The sequence below is a fragment of the Aulostomus chinensis genome, chromosome 22 (genome assembly GCF_037954235.1).
Source record: "Aulostomus chinensis isolate RoL2024-O1b breed Wild chromosome 22, RoL_Achi_v1.0, whole genome shotgun sequence".
NCBI classification, from domain to species: domain Eukaryota; kingdom Metazoa; phylum Chordata; class Actinopteri; order Syngnathiformes; family Aulostomidae; genus Aulostomus; species Aulostomus chinensis.
The window spans coordinates 2,434,305-2,460,000 of NC_141341.1; the positions used below are offsets into that span (position 1 = coordinate 2,434,305).

Genomic DNA, 25,696 nt, shown 5'->3' on the forward strand with positions numbered 1-25,696 from the left:
AACAAATTCCACCAAAACGCTTTTGTAAAAAAAACAGACTGTCAAGTAGAAGACACCCAGACAGGAAACGGAATCGTCAAAAACGCCATTCATCAACGCCAAAAACTGGGTCTTCCATATCAAATGAGCCATCAGATCCAGACCACGAGCGCTGGAACCGTCTTCTTCCCGCACGTGAACTCAGCCGTGTGTCCTGAAAGCCGAACGCTGCATCCTGCGTCCAGCATACCAGGACCTTGGGGTCTGCTTTCAAACCAGTTCCCTTTGCACCACTGATCTCGTTTTCTTCTAAACCCCCGTGACAGCGACATCGGCGTGAGTTTTGCGAGGCTCTGGATGTTTTACACGCCGACTTTTTCCTGACGATGCGCAGGCAGGACGTTTCTGCAGCGCCGCGGGGTTTAATTTAAAGCTTTTGATATTTTTTTCTGTTCTGTGATTATAAAATCGCAGTTGGAGACGAGGGTTGGAGGACCGATACTTAGGTACCAAGTCGGTACGAAGATGTGACGGTACTGACTTTTCTAGAATACCCGAAGTACCGGTGGTACCGAGGAGCCAGATCTGGCCACTTCTTTAGCGTTGCTTTTTGGCTGTAAATGAGCGATTATCTGGGCGGCCTGGTGGTGCAGTGGTCCTCCCTGTGGCCCCCAGCAAGAAGGTTGTGGGTGGAGCCCCGGCTGCAGCACGGGGTCTTTCTGGGTGAGTCTCCATGTTCTCCCTGTTCCTGCTGGGTTCTCTCTGGTACTCCAGCTTCCTCCACAGTCCAAAGACATCAAGAGGGACCAGGTTAATCCAGACTCTAAATTGACCGTAGGCGTGGCTGGGAGAGCCAATGGTTGTCTGTCTCTATGTGTTGGCCCTGCCATGGACTGGAGACCTGTCCAGGGTGAACCCCGCCTCTCGCCCGTTGACGCTGGGATAGGCTCCACCCCCACGACCCTTACTAGTAAGGAATAAGCGGAAGACGATGGATGGATGGAGCGATTATCTGGCAACCCTCCCACGGTGCTGATCACACATCTGGGTCAACTACAGCGACAGCTGCCCCTCAATTAATTGAGAAGAAAAACGCCAAAAGTTGCAAATGGAAATGCTTTGGATTCGAGGCTGGTGAGGAGCGATCCCTTATTGATCCGCAAAAAACGATGTGCGAAAAATGCCGTCACCGTACCACGGCGAGGGGGAGCAACACGTCAAACTTGGCAAAGCATTTAAAAGACAAACATCCAGATTTGTACAAAGAATTCAAGGTGAGTGCATTTGAATTCACGCGTTGTCGATGTTGCTCACATCTGCGAACGTCCCAAAGATGAGATGAGCCCACAGGAAATGAGCTGGCAAAGTAACATGAACGTCATGTCCAGCCTCCTCTGTCCCTCGGCAGTATTTTGAAACGGCTCCATTTTAGGGGTTTGACAACGGCATAAAGGAGAGAACGTTTTAAAAGAAAACACCAGCGCGGTGAAGCGTGGCTGATTCACAGGGAGGGTGAACGCTTGTGTTGTCAGCGGCGTGCGGTGCTTCTACCTGTGTGGCGTTCTATTGTCGTAAACGTCTACATTTGGCCAATTAAGACTGTGAGGCAGCAACAGGAAGGGAGAGAACGTGCTGAATGGGCGCTGACTGAACAGAGGAGGAAGAATGAAAGCGATGGGGAAGAAAGAGAATGAAGAGGGGAAAAAAAAACACCTGAGTTTTTCTTTTTAAGTGAAACAAAAGAGCAGAAATGCTGCGATGATCCGAACCATAGAAAGGACGGCGGCGGCGATTAACGTGACAGAGGCTTCTGTAAATGAAAAGAGGAAGTGACCTCTGATCGTCTGCTGCGTGGAAACCTTCTCTCAAGCCTCATCCACTCAAGTGTTTTCTGCTTTTGATGGAGCTGAAATAGTAAAGAGCTTCGTGTGGACGCTGCTCTCACCTCGCTACAACACACACACACACACACACACACACACACACACACACACACACACACACACTCACACACTGGTACAGTCCCCCGTGCAGGAGCCATCCATCACTGCAGAGGCACCTCCCCTCCCCCTGCAGGCTGCCAGCCGCTGCCTCTCAAACGTCTTCTTCTCCCCGTCGCAGGGCAGCCAGCCCCCTGCAGACCAGCCCGCCAACACCCCTCCCCCCTATCGATCCCTCCCTCCCTCCGATCCTTTCTTCCTCTCTCGCCATTCTTCGTATTCTGCTCAGACGACCTCGCCGTTATCTGTCCTCACGCTTATCTCTGGGTTTCTTATCCTCATTTGCCCAGTCGGCTCTTCTCCCTCCTCTCTCCTCTTCCCCTACGTCTCTCCCTTTGTCACTGGCAGAGCCGCCTTGAACGCAGCGGCTCTGTAGACTCACTGAGCAGTGTTTTATGAATAGTGTAACACGCACACACGCACACACACACACACACACATACTCAGCTGCTTCCTGTGGTGTAAAAAGGGTCCAGGGGTCTGACTTGTAAAGGTCACCAACACACACATACACACACACACGCGCGTGTGCGCGTCAAGTGAGCCCCAGTTGTTCCATGTAACGTTTCTTCTTCTCTGTCACACCCTCCACCGCTGGAGCGGCGAGGAGAGTGCCGGATCACCGCCGCGTTGCTCCAATCAAAGCTCACACCTAAACGTCAGAGCACCGGCAGCTGCAGAACCGTCTCTGATGCTGCGACATCACCGAGTACCATTTTCGTGGCTCCGTCTCTGGGTTCCCGTCTCTTTTAGAGCCATATTCAAGAACCTAAGGGGCGGGGCCAGCATTGCTGAGCACATCTGATTGGTTGAGTACTCGCAGCTTTTAACTTCACCTGGCCCGTTTGCTGCTTTACGCTGCGCTACAAGACAGTTAGCGGCTAAGGTGTTAGCGGCAGGGCTGCTTCTGAAAAACTCACTGAAAAGAGAGAACAAATGTCTGATGGCACTGAACAACTTTTACCTCACGAAACACTGCTAGCAGTTAGCGTTAGCATGTGGCTAACTTTAGCAAGTTAAAAGTATGTCAGTGGCCTGATGATGCCGCCGGGGAAACACGGTCAACTATGGACCACAGGAACCGTTTGGTTCCAGAAACACACCAGTGGTTTCTGCATCGTCCTGCTGAATGAGGAGGGCTCTGAGAACACGGCCTCCAGCGCTCACGGGAGAGCTTGAACGCAAACCTCTGGAGTTGATGACTTTCCACCTCAGTTACTCTTAATGATCGGTAACTCCCACTTTGCTTTGTTTCCCTCAGGTTTTCTCCTTTGCTTCCCCCTTTCTTGTACCCCCCCCTCCCTCCCCAACCTCCTCCCACACTCCTTGGACCCCCCCGCCCCCGGCTCACCCAGCCTCTTCAGCGAGCTGTAGCGGGTGATCTCGGGTTTCATGGCCATCTCGTAGGACGGCGGCAGCTGGGCCAGGTTGTGGAAGGAGTGGGAGAAGGAAGGGTGGCTGCTGTTGTGTCTCATTCCCCCTCCGATGATGCTGCCGCCGCCAACGCCACCGGGACCTTTACTGCTACTCGAGAGTAGTTTGGGGCCAGAGGAGAGCTGGGGGGTGTTGTTCATTCGGGGTCCACGTTCTAGAGATGGAATGATAGAGAGAAGAGAAGAAGGGGGAAGGACAGAAGGGAGGAAAAAGTAACAGGAGCAAATCAAAAATGGAGGGAGAAAATGTGAAAGATCAGATCAAGAGGATTGCAAAGAAGAGGAGGCCAGAATGGAAAGGTAAAAACAGAAAAGGTGAAACAGACAACAGCGTGGAGAGGTGGAATAAAAGAAAACAAGAGAAAAATACACTGAAACGGACGAAGGGGAAGAACAGAATAAGACACAAACTGGCTAATAATCAGTAAAGACAGGAAGTGTCTCTGAGCTCCATGGTGACCGTCTATAAATACAACCGTTCATCTGTGGCTCCACCACCGGCATATCAACCACATTTAAACACATCAAAATACACTAATAGTACCGGAAAGAATACACACACACACACACACACACATATTCACATTTATGCAAAGTGCAGAAGCAGCGCTATCGATCAATGATCTGTCTTATGTAAGGGTTAGCAGTGTGGGGGAGGGGCAGGGGCGCGTGAGTCTGTTTTGCAACATGTATACTCATATCAGTTACATCACACACACATTCATATTTTCCAGACATTTAAAGCCTCCCGACATGCAGGTGCACTGGCCGTGACCTCCCATGTGCAGGCCGCGACGGCGCGTACAAACACGGACAACGACATCACGCCTGCCCATTGCTGCATCAGGTTTATCAAGAGAGATGAACAAATGAACACGCAGGTTTGGAGAGGGGGGGGTGAGAACACACTAAAATAAAATACAGCAGAAATTAAAGATGACGCAACTCTGGAAAATTGGCCATTTCATGTTGTTTCCTGTCTCTGGGACAATCGATGTGGAGTCCATTGGGGGGAGCGGGGGCGGGGCGGGGGCTAATGGCTTTATGGGCTGCGATCTTGTTAAGATTACGGCTGGACGTATACTGGGGATTGACCGCTGACAGTAATGGGCAATAACAGCCAATAAGGTCTCTGTTAGGCGTCACCAGGGGACCGGCTTGCACACCATAAGAAAAAAGCAATGCTCGCTGAGCTCATGTGATTCAAACTGCGGTGAAGAGACGGACAGAATCAAACATCAGCACTGACGCAGATTTCAACTGGTCATTTCCAAGAGAGCAAGGAAATTGGGTTTTTCTTTTTTGGTTTTGTTATTGTGGAACACCTACGATGGCTGGCAGAGAGGTTCTGGTAATGGTGTCATGAGAGATGAACTTTGTGTTCAGAGTATCTGACTCAGAGAGCTGAAGTGTTGAGGCCGTTAGCGTTATCTAACACAGGAAGACCAAGAACAAGAAGAGCAGCGTCACGTCACCGTACGAAGGTCTCGGCTCCAGCCTCCGAGGCCTGGTATTTCCAGAGTCATTCAAATAATCCAATGAGCAGAGACTTTGAAAATGCGTGGCGCTCTGTTTGTTTGAGAACATCGGCGGGGTGAGCAGGGGATGTGCTTTCTATTTTGGTGTCACGCAGCAGAGAAAGGGATACTTTTATTTTGCAGTTAATTTCCAGCAACATCCTGCGTTTTTGGATGTGATGTCATGACGCTGATCCTGTGGCGCACGATCCATCTTCTTGAGTTGACCTTCAACACGAGGAGTGTGTTAGCTCAAAGGCACCTAGTTCTTGTACTCCAGATCCAACTTCCTGTTCTCAGTTCCACGACGTCCTGACTCAAATAACCACGGTGCTGCTCCAGCATGTATTTTTATGTATAAATAAAGGTAGCAGTTGTAGGGGACCGCATTCCTCAGTGTCTGTGGCCACATCACATCAGCCAGCTCTCACTGGCGCCAACTCTCTGGCTTTGATCTCTGACTTTGATCTCAGTGGATCTGACTCATTTCTGAACCCCCCCAGACCTCTGCACGCCACTTCCTTGAGGCATCAGCACTGTAAACGCCAACTCGCCAACAGCCAAATTAATCACATAAATGTGGACGCACAGAGATTTCTTGCTTTATTTATCCGTCGCCATATCTCCTCACCTAATCTGGTGTTGTTGTCTGCTGTCTTGTGTAATTCCCTCCCTCGGGAACACATGTAGGTGTAATGGCTCGGTACCACTGGCCGTGAATCAACTTTATTAAGTGCAGAGATATATTACCTTCCAGCATCGTCATCAAATTTCCACGGCAACTGTATGTTGTCATCTTTGGCAGCCATCTCAGGTGATCCAAACCCACTAAAAATTCATTTAATTGTGATGCTGCAACATTGCTTTTTTATTTTCCTGATGCTCAGCCTGGGAAAACAGACTCAGGTAGGAGCTGGGGTCTCGCGTAAGCCGAAGCCCTCCGTTGATGTGGAAGCACACTAGCACATCACCGCTACATAGAGAAGAGGAATCAGAAGCACATTAGGAAGCAGGCGACTGGTGGAGGTGGTGGTGGGGGTGGTGGGGTAGACAGGCTCGCATCAAGCAGAGGACCGGCCAGATCAAAGACGTGTCACCTTCAACGCAACCGTGACAAAGAAAAGGTGTCGTCACCAACGTGTTGCCACAAGGTTGGGTTGACAGCGGCACAGGATATTTCACCCAAGAGCTGTAGCTTCCCTTGTAGTAGCCGTGTTTCCATAAAATGTCAAAGGACATCTTAAAGATGCCACAAAAAGAGGAAATCCAGCAATTTGAAGCTGAAGGTTAAGTTGTGCGCATTTCTGTCAGAAGGTGGCGGTACAGGCAGTACTACAACTGCTGTCACAGGCAGCCTAGAAGAAGAAAACCCAGGAGTAGGGCTGCGTCCGAATCGCCAAGTGGCAACCTACGTCCTCCTGCTACGTCCTACCGCTACAGCCTAAACACGGCGGCACCATTCAGACACCCTAGAAGATTGGTGGTGAAGCACGACCTCTGCTGGCAGAGCACAGATACCACAATTAGGTAGACAGCACCAATGAAAGCCCCACCTGCTGGCCCGACTGTGGTACTGCACTCCACTCAGAGGACCCTTCACTCATTCTCTATTATTAAGCACATTAACGCACCTTTAGTCATCAACAACGACTATAAATGTTGGTGTTCATCAGAATGGGAGACTGTTGGTGGAGCAAACTTGGCTTGCGGGTCCACAAGTTTTTAGGGCAAGAGGAAGAAGTCGCGGTGCATTGTGGGCCATAGGTTGCTCCGTAGGATGCTCCTGAACCGACCTACAATGTGGGCGTGTTTAGGCTGGAATTTAGGTTGCGAAGTAGGTCGCTACTCGCGCCAGTTGTGGTTTCGGACAGCCTGCGACCTGCTCTGAGACCTACCATCAGACCTACTTGGCCATTCGGACGAGCGTAGAACAGGTCGGCCCGCTGTTTCAGCGGTGCACTGGAAGGTTACCAGTGAGAACAGGACAGGGTTCTTGAGGAATTACCTTCAGTTTGAGGAGTTATGATGGTTCTTTGGCTGCAGAGAAAGACAAAGTTTGGGAAGAACCGGGAGAACAGATGTGTGTTCCTCCAGTTTTGCACATTTTCTCTGTTCCAAAAAGGCAAAAACCACCTCAAGAGAGCATGAGAACTTTTTCTTTTCAAAAATTTGGGGGAGTTTTTCTACATGATGCTGTTTCAATGAAAAGCAAAATGGCAAACGTCAAAGTGTATTTATGGGAAGACGGCGACAGACTCATAGTTGGGTGTCTCGGTCTCACAAACATGGCGTTCCCCCCCCAGCACGACCTCTTGGTGATTCTAGAAGTTAGAAAACATCAGCTGTACTTTATTAGCTCGAGGCTAATGGACACCAACTACTAACGACAGCAACGCTACCAAAAGAATCCCGGGAGATGAGCCGCGCCTGCTCTCTCCAGTCGTATGCTCACTAACTCCTAAATACTTTGAACTGTGCACCAAACTAACCGTAAGCCCTCCGGTGAGGTGGTTGCATGAGCGAGTGAGGACCAATAGGCCGTCTCCGTTAGCTTCAAGCTAAAAATATGCAGCTGGTGTTTTCTGACTTGTGGAGCCACCAAAGTCTTTGTGGCACCGAGACATCTAACCGCGAGTACCTGAAAGTCAAATGACAGTTTTTGGTTGAAGTATCCCTTTAAGAGCGCAGGACAACAGGCTGTCACACCAACAGAGACAGACAGACAGTGTGGTGGTACAGTAAGGCCGTACGTCCGGCCGGGCAGCACGCCGCCGCCGCCGCTGCCGCCTGCGCTGGACCGTGCTGCTCACCAGGACGCTTACCAATGGTAGCGGAGTGTTTGGGACTGGAAGCAGACCCCTGCTGGTTAAAATGGTGGTGCAAGTTTCCAGCTGCAGAGAGAGCAGAGCCAACAAACTGATGGACGACCACTCAAGAGACAAGAGAGGTGTGTGTCAAGTAAGCATTTGTGTCAGGACAGAGAGAGAGAGAGAGGGAGACAGGACAGACAGAGAGACAGGGCAGAGAGAGACAGGACAGAGAGAGAGAGAGAGAGGGAGACAGAGAGAGACAGGGCAGAGAGACAACAGAGAGACAGGACAGACAGAGAGACAGGGCAGAGAGAGAGACAGGGCAGAGAGAAGTAAAAGAGAGAGAGACAGGACAGACAGAGACACAGGGCAGAGAGAGGACAGAGAGAGACAGGACAGAGAGAAGACAAAGAGAGTGACAGGACGGAGAGAGTGACAGGACAGAGAGAAGACAGAGAGAGAGACAGGACAGAGAGAGACAGGACAGAGAGAGAGACAGGACAGAGAGAGAGAGACAGGACAGTCCCTCCAGGAATGAGCCTTTCTTGATGTCTTCTGTCTGTCTACGTCGTGGGTCTTTGTGTCCATTATTAACCTCCAGAGAGACGACGAGATTTTCGTCTCCATTAAAGATGTGAGACATTTGGTTCTGATCTGAAATACAAACACTTCCACGTACATATTTGTAGCAGTTCAAGTACTGCAAATAATACTTTCACCATGGAATAAAAAAAAACAGTTCTGCAAAAAGAGCAAGATCCTGGAGAGACTCATGAGGTGAGAGACAGAGACAGAGTGACAGAGGGAGAGAGAGAGACTGAGAGAGGGAGACAGAGAGAGAGACAGAGACAGACAGAGAGAGAGAGACTGAGGGAGAGAGAGAGAGACAGAGAAAGAGAGACAGAGGGAGAGAGAGACTGAGAGAGGGAGATAGAGAGAGAAACAGAGACAGACAGAGAGAGAGACAGAGGGAGAGAGAGAGACAGAAACAGAGGGAGAGAGAGAGACAGAGAGGGGAGGAGCGATGTGAGCATGGCGGCTGAGACGTCTCTTGAATCTGTCTCTGAGACGTTTCAGCACAATGTTTTTTGCTGCACACAAGAAATCCTGCGTGTTTCCACCGTTGGTGCGAGGAACTCAACACAGAGATCCTCCTCCCGGTCACCGGGGGAGCCGTCGCTGTTCCACCGCGTTCACTCATTTTCTTTCTACCTAATCTGAATTTTTAGCAGGAATTTCCACTGCACATCACGATTCGCCATCGTGTCATAAACATGTCATAAATACAGAACTTCAATTTGCCCATTTTTTACTAATAATTACCTTTACTTTTGATATTTTAGAAAGATATTTTGCTGACAGTACTTGTGTCCTTTTTACTTTGTTACTGAAATGATTATTAGGAATCCAGTGAGATAAAATAGCAAATCTGGCTGCCAACGTCCAGATGACAAGCAACTGTGAAGTGAAATGGTTCATTAGCAGCAGCTGCTGTGTATTTAGAAGTAGAAGTACTAGAAGTACATCACTTCAAGACACAGAGAACTGCATGAGCCAGGAGGACTTCTTAGGACAGGGATTATAATTGGGCACCAACTTTCTGCTCCATCCAGAGACAGAGGTCCACTGAGACTATCTGAGATTAGCACCTCGGCAGCATCTGGCAACAACTCAGCCACGACAAACGTCTTCCAGCTGAAGTGCGATGTTTCGTTCTGATGCTGAGCTGAAACGCCCGTCCGTGTCCCCGAGGACGTCATGACCCTGTCTGACTCGCCGACCTGAAGGTAACGCCGCCACTTACTGCGGTTGTCTTTGCTCTGCAGGACGGGCGTGTAGAGGTTTTTGGACGTGCGTCCATCCGAGGTGGTGGTGGTCAGAACCGTGGTGTTGTTCCTCTCTCCCGGCTGGACAGGACTCGACTGGTGACGCAAAATATCCACCAGCGACCTGACGCAGCAAAGGAAGGATGGAGGGATGATGGAGGGAGAGACAAAAGGTCAGAAAGACGAGGAGGAGTGAACGCAACAGAACATTAAAATACATTCGGCCGACTCCCCACCGTCTCTGGGGAAACAAACACACATCCCAGCCAATAAAAGTCCACAACTTCCTCTGAGTACACAACAAAATCAGACCAGGACTCAATTTCACTGCAGTACATTGAAGTACAATTCCTGACAAAATCTAAGGATTTGATGAGATAAAAAGTATTTTAAAGTATTTTTGTATTTGCTGAACTTCATATTCTCTACCATAAATCAGGCATTTATAAAATGTCCAGGCTTTTCAAGGTCTTCCATGACCTTGAAAACTCTTCTTTTTTCACGACTAAAAGTTTCACAGGGGAAGTGGATGGATGGAGGAGAAGGAGGAGTAGAGGAATTTATACGGTGGTGTCACATGGTTCAGAGCTTTAAAACAAATCTTTGACTTCTACTTGGTAGCGGGAACAAGAGTCATGTGACCCCAAACTCTGTCAGCTTCACTTCCTGAGTTAAACGTGCTGTCTGAGAGGGAAGCCACTGCCCTCCCGAGACCTGCGGTGCAACGTTAGCATACCTGAAAAAAACGGCGTGAGTGCACTTTTCCTTCCAACGTCCTGGTCCTGAGCTACGCTAACACTTTGTATCAGCTATCATTTGCTGTGCTAAGCTAACGGGCCTGGGTCTCAGCTCCCTGGCGCAGCGCAGACGAGAGAAGAACCTCCATCTTCTCGTCTCACCCTGGCAACGAAAATCTGAAGAGCCCGGCGTGTTCCTTCAATCAGGAACCATTACTAGCTAACTACTAACCTGCAGAACACTCACAGAACCACTCAGAACGATGACGTGAACGGGGCTGACCTGGGCATGTTGATGTCCCTGTTGCGGGGGCGACGCGCCACCTTACTGAAGGCGATCCGAACCCCGACGGCCACCACCAGCGTGAAGGAGATCACTCCGCCGATCACGTAGGCAGTACTGCAACCAGGAGAAAACCGCATCAGCTCGCACGAAAAGGAAAACTGTTATACCAAAGTATTTTCACTGCATCACGTCGCAGCTCAGCTCCTTTGCTTGGGTCTTCGTACTGAGCGGCGAAACAGAAAATAAATACAGAATCAAATCTGGTGAAACGGCACGAAGGCTGATGGCGGTTCGACCATCAGGCGACCACAGTCTGTCCTGGTGAGAATCAAATACTTGGGTTTCTAAGAGGGATACAAATGCACAAGACAAGATGGAATATTAACACTGCTTCAGCCTCATGACTGCTTGTAGTTCTGCGAGTACTTTTACAACCTCGACTTCTAAAATCTTGTATCTTTAATAGAGTTTTGCTGCTGTGAACCTTGGGGCTCCAGCACCGTCAGTGAGCTGCTGGTCTTTTCTGGGTTCTGGATACACCAAGAAGAACGGATTCTGAATTAATTCACTTTGTGAAACGCGACTGAACGGAAACTGGCGCGATGGCGAGTCCTCACGCAAGACCTCTCTGGGAGTGAGTCTCTGACCTGCTGTTGTGCTGCTGCAGCGTCTCAAAGTCCGGGTCGGGCTTGTTGCCGGCAGGTGCGGTGATGGGGACCTGCGTGTTGGCCCAGACCGGCGAGTGGTAGTTGGTGCAGGAGTCCTGGTCCAAACGGTTCCGCTGGTGCTCGCAGCAGAAGCGGTAGTGACAGGTTCCGCAGCAGTAGATGTAGCTGCCCTTGGAACAGTTGAAGGTGCTGTCGAAGTGCCCCATCACGTCAAAGTACCCCCTGCAGAACCAGGCAGCACAAATGTGAACCCTTTAGACCACCGAGAGCACCTGGGTTTTTTTTCTCATCGGTCCAATCAGAGAGCAGGATGCCAATAACGGATGAAGGAACTGGCTTTAGTTGTTTCTGCTCCAATATTTTAACAAAATGTCATTCAGTGACTAATTGAATCGAGAGCGAGTGAACATTCCTGCTTGATTGTGTGTGATAGCGGCGGTGGATGGCCGCAGCAGCGTGAACCTCCCCGCCAACACACAACTGATTTAGAGCTGATTAGATGTTGCTTAGCAACAGCAAGACGCCTCTCAGTGCAAAATATGAGCCTCAGTGAGATCGAGATCAGAGCTGCAGGAGGAGAAGAATCAGGTTGGGGCATCCGGAGTGACGCGGCCTACGCAGTCAGAGAACACGCAGATTCAAGCTCGTCTCTTTCAAATCCAGCGAGTGCAGCTTGACAACCTGAAACACAACACCTTTACCTGCACACGTCTACGTCCACCAGCTGCCTGGGGGGCGGGGCCACCTGGGCCGCACCCAGAGGAGGCTTCAGGGCTTCCGCCGTCATGTTGCGTGGCAGCATGGTCTGGGGGAGGGGCTTCGGCGGCAGCTCGGCCATAACTGCTGCGTCATCTCCGTCCTCCACCTCGGCTGCCTTTGGCGCCACTTTGGCTCCGGTGGGCGGCGGCCGCTTGTAGCCGGTCAGGAGGAACAAGGTGGCGCTGGTTTTACCGGCGGCGCCAGAACTGCTCGTCAGAGTCCTGACATCAACGGCGCGTCTCTCCGTGGTGATGGTTACCGTGGAAACAGCAAGGCAGGAAAAAAGCAAGAGAGAGAGGCAAAACATCCCTCTTGGAATTGTAGGTCTCATTGTTTTATCAAGTTCTTGAGCAGTTTAATAAAAAAGAACACAGCTTAAAATCTTCTTCCAAGATGGCCGACTTATAAAAATCCTCGGCACGAAAAGTTCCCAGTCGGGTGATTTAATCCCTTTTTGTTGCGTTCTCGCTGCACGGGTGCACAGTTCAGCAGGTTTTCATGAAAGACGTTTCATTCGTTCATCTGAATGTAAACATTTCTCCTTCCTGTCAGCAGCTTTTGTAAACATTGAGGTCTTTCCGAGTGTGTAGGCCCTGAACGAGCGGCCTGTGGGAGCCGCTTCCTCTCCTCACAGGAACAATGTGGTTGAGTTTGATGGCAGCAGGAAATCAGACGTTTAGTTTTGGTCTGTCGCTCGACGCGTTTACAGCCTGTTGGCCAAAAACGACAACAGGCAGTCACGTTTTACATTTCTGTAAACAAAATGAGAAAGTGTAAACTGTGAATGTAGCGCCCCTCCCTCGCCGCCAGCCTCCCGCTGATGCGCTTCCTGGGGGTGATTTATGGCACGCAATTTACGATTCATGCAAGAGTGGAAAACGTACGTCTGTAAACATTGAACGCTGAATGTAAACTTTATTCTTTTTTTTCGATGAGCTTCAACAGAATGTAATCTTACTTTTGGCACTTTTGTTGTCCAGTGAGGAAAAAAAACCCTTGAAATCAAATTCAGCGTCGGAGCTCAGTAAACAACAGCGCTGGCGGCGTCTAAGATCGCTTCTGTTTCTTTTGGGGGGGGGGGGGTTGGTTGTTGTTTCTTTCTCTTCTGGTGAACAAGAGGATGGGAGGTTTCTCTTGCCTCACATTCACAACCTGCACCAGGAAAAGTTTCTAAAGAGTCAATAAAGGTCAGTTTGCTTCAAATTTTGGTAAAAATTTGAGAAGTAAATGAGGGAATCGGGTGGAGGGATAAACGTAGCGTCAAACGCCAGCAGCTGAGAGTCAAGGCATTCACAGAAGAGACGAGAACGTGGAGCGACAGGCGGCTCTAAAAACAGGATCTATGTGCGTCGGAGATCCTTGTGCGAGTGTCTCTGCTCGGAGTTCAACTTGGCCCAACAGAAGAGAACAAAGGAAGGCTTGGGCCCGGTTCTAGCAGGGCAGCGCGGTTCCGCCCACAGCGCAGACATGAAAATGTCCGGATTCATCCGTCAGCGCAGAAGAAGACGAGGCGACGACGACGGGTTCACAGACCGTCCGGTCACTAAGAAAGAAGCAGGTAGAAAAAACGTAGAAAGCTGCACTTTCGTCCAAACGTACAAATGTGGGGCGGAGCTCCCTGAACGTGTGCGTGCACCGTAGAAGATCACGTTCTCACGGGGATCCTCAGCATGGTGAGAGTATGGCTGGTGTTCTGTATGGCTTTAGGTTATGTTCTCTTACAATCTCCTTCCACAGTCAGAAAGGAAATACAGTGAAAGGGTTTCAGTTGCATGTTTAGTCGTGGATTCAAAGGAAGAGAGGTCGCCGAGGTCACGGGGGTCAGATAAAGGGCCTTTCAGCTCGTTCAGCATCGCGTCGCCGAGTGGAAGAAACAGATGGGAGAGAGAGGCTGGAAGAAGGAGAGGAAAGTGTCAACAGTGTTTCACAGCGCGGACGCAAAATCTCCGAGCCTTTGAGATAGTGGTGGCAGTGGCGGCAGCGGCGGCGGCATGGCGGCGGCGGCGCTGGAGTATTTATGTGTTTGGCCCGTGCAGCCTGTCAATCATGGGCGTCCGTCAGAGTCGTTGAGTCGGTTATCGGCGCCTCGTCTGCCGCGCTGCACACATGATCAGAGAGACGCAGCGGTGACAGCAGCAGCAGCGCAAACACCGACGCCAGGACGGTCACCGATGCAAAGACGCTCCCCGGCGGCGAGTCGAGAACCAACGCCAGATCCTCGATGCAGGTTTCTGTTGGGGGGTTTTTTGCTTCTGTCTTCACACAGTCAGTTTGGCGCCCGGTGTCAGTGTTGCTTTGCACAGACGAGAGAAAGAAGGCGAGGAACTCAACCGAACAAAACAAACTGAGGAAGAGCGAGCCGGTGGGGACAGAGGAAGTGGCTCCGGATGGGAAGACCAGCTGCTTCCACTGGTTCTTCTGCGGTGTTCCTCCACGTTGTCACCAGTTTTCACACTGCAGGAAGAGAACACAAGCGGAGTGTGTGAGTAGAAATTGATGAGAAGAACTTTACCTGGAATGACGAATCCAAGACTTCCCGACTCATCGAGGTCAGAAACCTCTGATGGTGGTTGCCTGGACAGATGTCGCATCACGCCGACCTTCACATCGACGAGGGATCTTTGTATCAGAACTTGATTGGCAGGCTGGAACATCTCTGCAGCACCGAAGTACGAGACAGAGATCAAGAACACGAGAACGCCCAGAGATTGCAGTCAGGCTCGGCCTGATGGTTCCGTCCTGTCTCAATCAATCTGCTAATCTTTGATCATCTGATTGACCATCACTGATAAATGCCTGACCCTTGACCCTTGACCCCTGACCCTGGCCCTAAAATCAGGTCCCTTTAAACAGCTCTTAAAAGTTAGGAGGGACAAAATGTCCCCACAACGTTGGCACTTTGCTGAGGGTTGGCTCACCCTGGAATAATCACACACACACACACACACACACACACACACACACACACACACACACACACACACACACACACACCATCAGATGGGCAGCAGCTTCATTTGGAGCAAATTCCACAGGAAGTGTGTGATTAGTGCCTGGAAGAACCCCCCCCCCCCCCCCCCCCCCCCGCTTGAGACCCCACTTACATAAATATATAAATATGAGTGTGTGTGAGTAAATATGTACATATACACACATGTACATATCTATATAAATGTATACATGTATACGTACTTATACATATATGTGTGTATATATGTATGTACATACACACACGTATGTATATTTCATGTGTACATACTCTCTGTATGTGGAGGAGCAGCTGTGGTCTGATTCTGATAAACAGAAGCCAGGCGACGTGACAGCTGCCATATGGACCCATCTGACCGTGTGTGTGTGTGTGTGTGTGTGTGTGTGTGTGTGTGTGTGTGTGTGGCCTGCAGGAGGGGCCCACTGTAACACTGCTGTCCATCAAAAAAGACACTTGTATAAATATTGTGTAAGTAACAGCATCTTTGTGTGCTGTGAGTACTTTTTGTGGTACAGAAGAACAGAGACCACCAAGAGGACCAGAGTCAGTCCTGCAGCAACACCAGAGACCAGCAGGAGGACCAGACTCAGTCCTGCAGCAACACCAGAGACCACCAAGAGGACCAGACTCAGTCCTGCAGCAACACCAGAGACCAGAGACCACCAGGAGGACCAGACTCAGTCCTGCAGCAACACCAGAGACCACCAAGAGGACCAGAGTCAGTCCTGCAGCAACACCAGAGACCAGCAGGAGGACCAGACTCAGTCCTGCAGCAACACCAGAGACCACCAGGAGGACCAGACTCAGTCCTGCAGCAACACCAGAGACCAGCAGGAGGACCAGACTCAGTCCTGCAGCAACACCAGAGACCAGAGACCAGCAGGAGGACCAGACTCAGTCCTGCAGCAACACCAGAGACCAGCAGGAGGACCAGACTCAGTCCTGCAGCAACACCAGAGACCAGCAGGAGGACCAGACTCAGTCCTGGAGAAACACCAGAGACCAGAGACCAGCAGGAGGACCAGACTCAGTCCTGGAGAAACACCAGAGACCAGAGACCAGCAGGAGGACTAGACTCAGTCCTGCAGCAACACCAGAGACCACCAGGAGGACCAGACTCAGTCCTGCAGCAACACCAGAGACCAGAGACCACCAGGAGGACCAGATTCAGTCCTGCAGCAACACCAGAGAACAGAGGCCAGCAGGAGGACCAGACTCAGTCCTGCAGCAACACCAGAGACCAGTAGGAGGACCAGACTCAGTCCTGCAGCAACACCAGAGACCAGTAGGAGGACCAGACTCAGTCCTGCAGCAACACCAGAGACCAGTAGGAGGACCAGACTCAGTCCTGCAGCAACAAAATCTGTTCAATAACCCTGAGAGCCCTCCAGTGCAGGAAGGTTTGTGGTTCAATTCCTCAGGGAGGCAACACTGAACCACTGAGGCAACCTGGTGAAGTACTGAGTACCACTGAAGTACACAAGCTGAGGGTAATTAAAGTTTATTTACCTTCACAGGTGCTGATCACAAATACCGACATCAGACAAGTACCTGAGGAAACTGACCTCAGGTGTCGCGATTCCAAGCAGCGCAACAAAACCAACGTGAGCGATGCTCAGAGACACACACACACACACACACACACACACACACACACACACACACACACACACACACACACACACACACACAGCGTGTTTCTCCTTCTATGTTTAAGTTCATCAAATCAAACTCGGCGAGGGAGACAAATCTGCTCTTCATCACTTCGGCGTCTTTGTCATCAGCAAAATAAGAATTCGCTCCGGTTTTTCCTTTCGCAGCCGTGACTTTAGCCCTGACGGGCTTCTTCACACATTTAAATGTTTCCACGCGTGTTGGAGAACACACTTTTATTTACTGAACACTTTTACAGATGATGATGTCATCGATCTGCCAAATGAGGACATCAGGCAAAAACATTCCAGCACCGTGGATCCCTCATGAAAACATCAGCAGGATGTTGATGACGGGATGAACGTTAAAATACACACCTGCCTCGTATGTGATGAAACAGTACACCTCTGACTTAACCGTGTACAGCTCACACACACACACACACGTGTTTACAGACCCCTGTATGTTCCTGTCTCACCACTACACGCCTGCATGAGTCTCGCTCGCAGCAACACATGAGCTTTAAAGACACAGAAGTCCCCTGACGGGCATGGAGTTAGCGCAGCAGCGGCCCCTGGAAAACACACACACACGCGCGAGTGCACTCTCCCCTCCATCCATTCACTCCCTCCCTCTCCGGGAGCGCGTGGGCTGAAGCGTCTCCCTCTCAGAGAACCACTGCAGCGCTGAAAACAGAGAACGTCGAGAACACAGAGATGTTCTCCCGTTGTTACTATCAGGAGGGATTTTCACTCCTGCTTCTCCTGGCTGGCGTCCATATTGACGCCGTCAGCCGGCTGCTGCTGTTATGAATCTGCTCCCCATCTCCTCCTCCTCCTCCTCCCTTCCTCTGGCTTCCCCACCACCTTTCCCTCTCCTCCCCCCTTCCTCTCACCCAATTCTCAACCCCCCCACCCCCTTTTATCTGAAGCATGCTGGGAAATGTGCCAGTGCACAGGACCATGCAGCAGCAGCAGCAGCAGCCGCGTTAATATGGCGAAGCTCGGCGTGGTGAACTCTGTCCGTAAAGGTCGGTGCGCTGCCCTTGTGCTGCAGCGCCGGAATAAAACCGGTTCAGAAAATAAAAATCCATTAATGCAGCCTGGTTTTCACATGATAGCTGCAGGAGGAGCGATGGAGGGCTTCGATCAGCTCTCATCACGCTGCATTATGTCCTCGCCATTGATTTCAGCCCCTCAGTCAGCGGCTGTCCGGGGGTCGAGCGGCGAATATGACAGGCAGATGACACCTTTGCTGAGTGAACGCACGCAGCGCCGGCAACTCTCTTGCTTTGTACCTCAGCGTTTTCAAAAATCAGGGAAAATACTTCACCTCGTGGCACGTCAGGCGCCAGAGACGAGCTGCCACGGAGGCCGCCTGGGGTCTCGCCTGTTTTGATGTTGTTTACTTCTGTTGTAGGAGCTGTCGTATTAATTTTCCCTTTTCTAATAAAATTGTGGCTTTTTTTCTCTCATTACCCCCCCCCCCACACACACACACACACACACACACACTCCTTCCACCAAACCTCATGGTGCGTTCACGTGCACCTCATGAAGTCCTCCTGTTTTCCTGTGTTGAAATGAAAACATCTCCGGTGACTCTCGTCTTCTTGCGCTGCGACATTTTTAACGACCCCACAGCAGAGCAACACCATGGCCTCTCTTCACTCAGAGCCGCATCACATGACTTCGTCTTGGGGTTTTCACAAAGAAAAACTTGTAATGAGGTGTTTAAAAGGAGCAGGAAGAAGTAAACACTTTATTACTGTTATTATTTGTTGTTCACTGATGTGCATCTTGGTCTCTGACCCTCTGATACTGGTACCAGCATCAGCCTCCATGACTTAACCTCGCGTTGTCACGACAGCTGCGCGGCGTGACGTTACGTTTCGGTGAGGTATTCGATTTTAATAATAAAGTTTTCTCCTCAAGCTGTAGATCTTTGCTGCGTTTGCTCATTCCAGCCGACGCCCTGACATCAGAACCCCCAGAAGCGTTCTGCCGGTGAGGTTTCACCCGTCCACACATGTTGGATGGACAGAGAATCAGAGCTGTTGTGCGATGTGTCAATGGTTGCGTGGCTGGTAAGCGCCGGGTCGATGACGCCGTATGCTCTCACCGTAGCTGTGAAGGCGATGGCGGCGGCCACTGTGAATCCTGACGACTGTGAGACATCTGACAGTCATCACAGATTCATTTGCTCCGTTAGTCCTGACGGGCCGGCCTGTGAAATCACTCTCAATGTTTCTTTCGGGAGATTATCGACTGTGTAATTAGGCTCTCTGATCGAGGTGATAATTATTCCCTTTGCGCGGAATGAGCGGCGTCCCTCTGACAGCTCCAGAAGGCGTCGTTTAAACATGGTGTCGTGTGTGTGCAGCACGCCATAATCTGGCTGAGAGAAAGAAGCCTCGCCGCCTCCCTCGCAGCCAACTGGAAGGCGTCAGTCCGGCGAGGGGCATTTTCAGATCTCAGACCAGTTGTGCGCCCCTCCAGGACTGAGAGTTGTGACTAACCGCTTAGCGTGTCACTTTAGCTGGAGCAGGGAGGCTCTCCTACTGCCGAGCCCAATCAACAAGTCAACAAAAGCAGCAACAAACTGTCTCAGAAGACAACGAGACAAAGGCGTTGTGAGAAGATGTGACCTGACATCATGCCCAGGAACACCGATCCTTAGTTACGCCATCACTGCGGACATAAAACAACAGAATGTCTCAAAGAGTTGAGAGCTGCCAGGAAATGACCAGCTGGCCTCGAGCTGTGGATGTATGCTCCATGTATATTTTTGCTCTGGCAGCAGCGATGACCTCATTTTCAGAGCATTTCTCTAAATTGTTGCTAGGAGACAAAACACATCCTTTCGCACTTCATTTGTTGTGTGAGAGGTGAGTTGAAATGATGGAAATAAACGGTGTCCGGGCCGAGACCGATTCAGGGTTGACGTATTTCTGCAGGCCATCGTGGACGTTAGCATCTGGCCTCCTCCTAACTAGCCAAATACTGACACTGGATTTTGATTTTCTGCTAAAAATTGGTTGTTTGGGATCTTAAGTTGAAACATATTTAGTCTACAACCACCAAGACCACTACAAAGCATCCCAAGACAGAGGGAACCTGAGGAGTAGCTACTGAAAAGGCTACAACCCACAAACATACACAGAACCGGCCAGCGAAGACGAAGGGAACATCAAGTAGAAGTCACATGCCAGTTGAAGCTCGCAGGTCACTCACTGCACTGCAGACGCTGGTAAAAGCAAATTTACACACACATAGCAGCTGAATCACTGCCTGAGCTATCGTGCTAAATGCTAATAAATCCTGAGTTTGCTTGTACACGCAACTGCATTGATGCTAATTGTCTATTAGCACGTTTGCTCCTTGAGTATTAGAGCGCTCTTTTGTGGCCGTCACACAGGCATCTCACAAGGTGTCAGGAAGTGAAGTTGGCTGACTGCACAGCGCCACCTAATGTTATCGATATCGTTTGCTCCGAAGTGACATGCCATTAATATTCTCAATATGATTCAACTTGCATCAGAAACGTTATCTCGTCAGTTTGTTGTCCAGTATTTTGATTCCTCACATCAACTCTGACGCAGAAAGAAACGAAGAGGCTGTGAGACGCCTGCATAAAACGAGTAGAAAAGAGGTTGACAGTCACCTCAGTTCCAAGCAGTGAACCCACCAAAGTGTGAATAATAGGCTCTGTTCTACTTGCATGAGGCATGTGACTGACTTGAAATAGCTTCCAGTCCTGACATGCAGACTCCAGATCTGCTCCAGTCCAAGTGCCCGCATGGGAACAGCCAGCGCCGAGCCCAACCAGGCCAGCCACGTGGCACCAGTCTAACTTGGAATAAAAATGTCTGCTACAGTATAAATGGGTCATTTAGGAATCTTAACACTTTGCAATACGGGTCAAGTAAGAACACTTAGTTAATGCGTAGTAATTTAAGAGAGTTTATGCTCTTTGTGAACCTTTACACCTTAACATTTACATCTTAAAGGAACAAACCAACTTTTGAGGGGGAAAAACACTTGATGGACATCATTTTTAAGGCCAGGCAAACAGACAGAGACCCTCCTCTCCTTCCTAAAGGAGCCCCAGACCCATTAGCTGGGTTAGCTTAGCTGCAAACGACGCTAGCAGCAGAGAAGGCTGTCTTGAAAAATCATCAGGCACACTTTTCTACAAAACAGTTTTTGCGTTATCGCACTAGAGTTGTGCTCAGCATTCGCGGTTTACAGTAACAAGATGTTTTCATTTTGGTGTCAGATATTCACCCAGAACCACTACTCGTTGGATTCTAGACACAGAGAGAAGCGTTAGCCCAGCTAGCTAACGTAGTGTTAGCCAAGTGAGCTAATGTAATGTTAGCCAGGTGAGCTAATATAATGTCAGCCAAGTTAGCGAATATAATGTTAGGCAGGTTAGTAAATATAATGTTAGCCTGGTTAGCTAATATCATGTTAGGTTAGCGAAGGTAATGTTAGTCAGATTAGCTAAGATAACGTGAGCCAGGATAGTTAATGTAATGTTAGCCATGTTAGCTAGTATAATGCTAGCCAGTGTTCTTTCAGCTGTATGATGCCTCTAAAGCGCTGTTACAACCTTCCTCTGTCATGCAGATGTGATGCCAGCAATGAGGAGGAGAACACGCAGACTTTCCTGTACGTGACTTCACGAGTTCCATTTGAAGGCTGACACCATTTTTTTCACAGTGAATATTACACACAACTGTAGTACTATTAATACTGGTAGACTGTTTAGATTTAAAGTGTATTAGAGGATTTTTGCATCGTACTTCTCGACTACCTCGCTGCTAGCGTTCATTGCTGCTAAGCTAACTAGCATCCTTTGTCTGGCGGCTCGATATCGCACTTATACGCATTTTGCCCCCCAAAACTGGCACCTTCCTTTGACCAACACAAACTAACTCGACCTTCCATCCATCTTAACTGAAAAGTTAACTGATTATTAATTATTGATCACTAGACACTTCAGTTGACTTTTAAATAAGCATTTTTGAAAGAAGAGCCACTTTAAAAACAGTCGAGCGCTGCAGTTCACCAGTTAAAGGATGCAGGTTTCACCTTTAAATGAAACCCTGCAAGGTGAGTACTTCTTCCCACCTACAGGTGCTGGATCAGGCTATTTCTACACCAGACACATCGCATCTCCGAGGGAGTTCCAGGAAGAGGAGGCCTTGTACAGTTCAAACACAACAGTGTGTGTTCCTGAAGGGGGTTGTGTGCTGAGGCGACTGACAACCATTTGTACCCACGTCCCCGGCGATGACGTGACTCTCCACAAGCCGCCAGTAACATCCGGGGGTGCAGTCAAGGCCATTGTGTGATTTCTCCACGAATGTCGTCCATTTCCATCTCGTTCTCTTGGGGGGAGGGGGGCACTAAGAGCCTGACCACCACCGATCAGATTAATCACCACTGACTCATAAAACGACGGTGATGGATGGCGATGCTGCAGACAAACCTCCTCCTCCACCACGCGGGGAGGGAGAACAGGGCAGCAGCAGCAACCACCGGCGAGCTGAAGTCACCACAACTTCAAATCCTCGAGTACAGAGCTCTGCAGCCGAGGTAAATATCGGCCGACCCCCCCGACCAACTCTCCCGTTATGTAACCAGCACCGATGTGCAATGCTTTTGTCATCAAGTTGCTGTACTTTTGCATCTGCTTCTACTTCAGTCAGAGATTCCCAGCGTTTCCCAGAATGCCTTTCAGCAGCCCCCAGAGAGTGGGCGTCCACTTGTTGATCTCCCTCAAAGGTAGGCGTCCGTACCGGAGCGCCGGAGTGTGAGCACTGGGCGGGAGGGGTGGACGCAGCCGTACCCCCCGCTCCTGACACAACATGCCCCGTGGCTGCACTGCAGTCTGGTCTGTCAGGCTGCCGCGGGGCTTTGCTCGCCGCCTCCTCCTCCTCCTCCTCCTCCTCCTCCTCCTCCTCCTCCTCCGCAATGGCTTTTTCCTCTCATGCAACGCTCAACGCCGCTGTACACGAGCGTCCCTCACACCTTTGCCGTGTGGCCGGCAGGAGCTGATTCGTGTTTGGAGTCGATTCATCCTACTGAAGCGGCGCGTTTTCATACAAATGAACGACTCGTACAGTAAAACTCTCACGACTTTCAGTATTGCAATACTTTCCCCTAAAAAGAGTACTTTCTTTGTCAAGTACTCAAAAGTTACTTCCTGGCCTGTGTGCACTGATGTTGCAGGATGTTTCAGAGCCGGCGCGCAGGTGTTCTACAGCTGATGGAACCTGGAATCATTGTGAAGAAGCTCATAAATCAAACGCCGATTCCTCGTCACAGACGCTGATCTGAAACAGCCGTCAAACGGCCGTCGTCCATGAGGATTTTTTTCCTTCTTCTCTGTTTCGTACCTCATAGCAGCGACGCCAGCGCGAGCTCATCGGGTGTCCGGACCACGGCCTGAACATGCACACGCACGTCACACGCTTGGGTCAACAACTGATAACCTGACAAAACCACCTGGAGGGTGAAATCAGGAGATGAAAAACTGGAACAAGGAGCGGAATCAGCCGATGGCGCCGCCGTCCCTCCGGGACCTGCTGGTCTCCAGGAGTTCTGACCTCATTGATTATGGATTTTGAGTCATTTTCCTATTCAGGCCTCAGCTGATTTAAGGCCAAATGACCCGTCACGAATTCCTCTGACACGTCGGCCTGCGAAACCTCTGGCCGGTTCTCTGTCAGCAGAATTCATCGGCCTTTCAATGGGAAACCTCTCAGGTTCTGGTTGAGGATCTTTGGGTTCTCCGCGTTCTAACAAGGTGATGACTTCACTGTTACCGGATCCCTCGTTTTTAAATTCAGTAAACGGTTCTGCCTTAATTGCTTTTACACTTCCTCCCGCCAACCTCGGGAGACGCTGCGGGTGATGCGTGTGAACATGTTACATCATCCGTGTTTACTTACACGCCGGGCAGAAGTCAAGAGACCCAAGCCTGGATGAGATGAAGCGCCACAGCAGGTTTTTGGTGGAAACATCTCCCTCCCTCCCTCTCACCCTTTCTCTCTCACTCTTTCTCTCCCTCCCTCACTCTCACCCTTTCTCTCTCTCTCCCTCCCTCACTCTCACCCTCTCTCTCTCTCACGCAAGTGTAGGTGTGCAGCTCTGGCTAAAACACATCCTCGACCACACATGGCCCTGCAACCAAGCATATGCAAGGTGATATCATCCACAAAACCTACACACACACACACACACACACACACACACACACACACACACACACACACACACACACACACTCTTCCACAGGGTGAAGTTAGGTAAGGCCAGCAGCGCAGAAGGAAGTTCTTCTGCATGATGCAGTCATGGTTATCTCTCTCTCTCTCTCGCTCTCTCTCTCTCACACACACACACACACACACACACACACACCGTGCATGTGTAGTCTGGCTGCTGCTGCCGCGTTCACGGGCTCCATACTGGGAGGGTTTTGTTGCATTGTGTCGCGGCGCCGCAGCGCGCTGACAACAAAACCAGCGAATACGTCCCCCCCCCCCCTTTTTTTTTTTTTTTACGCAGGAGCTCCAGACACAGAAGGTCTTACAGATGCGCCACCATACCCCCCCCCCCCCCAACAAAAAAAAAATGAAGAAGAAAGCCTGGTAGAACCGGACAGGAACCAGGCGAATGTGGAGGTTCGGTGTGGATAAAGGTCAACCGTAAAAGCGGGTAATGACAATAAAACAGATGTGATGCGACCCCCCCCCCGCTGCTCAAACATGTCACCTCCATCCCGACAGACACGTACCTGTTGTCGTCTCGAGTCCGGTTAACGGTTCCTGGCTCGTGAACGCGTCACCACCTTACGTGTTTCGCGGCAGTTCGCGTGTCTGGAGGAGAGAAACGATCAGCCGCGGGGGAGCCTCGATCCCGTCGCCCCCCATCCGGTACAACAGCACGAGAACGGTACCGACAGTAACCGGGAGGACGCGTGTAGCAGAGGAGGCGTTCAGGAGCGCGTCCTCCGGCTCGGTGATGAGCGACCTCCCGGGATGGTGCTCCTCTCTCTGCGCTCTCACGGCTCCCTGGCCGAGGCATTGATTGGACAGTATTGCCCACGTTTGCGCTCCCGAGGTCCTGCAGATGATCAGCCAATCACGGAGCGGCAGGGTTCGATCCTTCCATCTGATTGGCTGATTCAGGTCGGTAAATTAATTCCCTGTTGCGCGCGCATCGGGGACGGAGCGTCCATGTAAATGTGAATAATAACCAGGAATGATTTGTCATCCTTTCTTCTGGATGAGGAACTTTTATCAGCCGGAAAATTAAACCGTGGCACATTTTAAATATGATTCATATCTTATATTTATTGAGCGTTCATCCTGGGTTACTGGAAGTCGCTGGGAAGTTCCCAGTAAAGCCGATGCCGCATCCCAGACAACTGGGACATTTCCCTGGAGAGAAAGGACGCCAAGACGCCTCCGTTTCTGTTGCACTTTATTTATAACATTTTTGCCATTAAATCAGTCGGACCAGCGGCGCCACTAGACTGTAGCTAGCTGCTAATGCTAACAGCGGAGACACAAACAGCGCAAGCGTGCGTTGTTTTTAACTGCACCTCTACTGGGACACACCTGTGAGGTCACTTCCAAACCTCCAAGTTCCAAGGTGAATGGAACACAGCATTCAGGTCAGAGTTCCGACCCGGGAACGAGGGAATCAGCTTCTGATGACGGACAAAAAAATGGTGGCAGCCAAGGAGGAAAATGTCGGCTATTCGCCTGGGCGACACTCAGGTAACACGCCACTGAACAGGAGACCCCACGCTGCCGGAACCGCGAGGACCCGGGTGGCCTCATTTGGGCCGAACGTTCCTTGCTGTGAGCGAGGAACGTTGCTAATCTGGAAAAATGGAATGGAAAAACACCCAACACTTCCCTGATAGGGATCCGTTTGTGCCCGGACCGGTTCTGTTTGTTTGAACGCCGGAGGCTCATGAGACCACACCCTCACGCAGGAACGTTCACTTTCAAAGTTGCTC

At 50.4% G+C, this 25,696-nt stretch overlaps 1 protein-coding gene and 1 long non-coding RNA gene across 3 annotated transcripts in view; one reads left to right on the plus strand and one right to left on the minus strand.

Moving 5' to 3' along the window:
* LOC147240308 (protein shisa-7-like) overlaps positions 1-24,745 on the minus strand; it is a 31,214-nt gene extending 6,469 nt beyond the window's left edge. Inside the window, exons 1-7 of one of the 2 annotated variants that reach the window (XM_086193351.1) lie at positions 24,464-24,745; positions 11,958-14,469; positions 11,236-11,478; positions 10,586-10,702; positions 9,544-9,689; positions 7,752-7,820; positions 3,331-3,567 (exon numbers count right to left, since the gene is read on the minus strand). In XM_086193351.1, the coding sequence (XP_086049477.1) occupies positions 3,331-3,567; positions 7,752-7,820; positions 9,544-9,689; positions 10,586-10,702; positions 11,236-11,478; positions 11,958-12,346 (1,201 nt within the window). In that variant the 5' untranslated portion in view covers positions 12,347-14,469; positions 24,464-24,745. The remainder of the gene's footprint in view (positions 1-3,330; positions 3,568-7,751; positions 7,821-9,543; positions 9,690-10,585; positions 10,703-11,235; positions 11,479-11,957; positions 14,470-24,463) is intronic. The other variant, XM_086193352.1, reaches the window with a different exon arrangement.
* Positions 19,827-23,839, plus strand: LOC147240309 (uncharacterized). The gene is made up of 3 exons (XR_015111254.1): positions 19,827-19,906; positions 21,289-21,330; positions 23,803-23,839. It is a non-coding gene; the product is annotated as an uncharacterized LOC147240309 (long non-coding RNA).
* Positions 24,746-25,696: the final 951 nt, after the last annotated feature.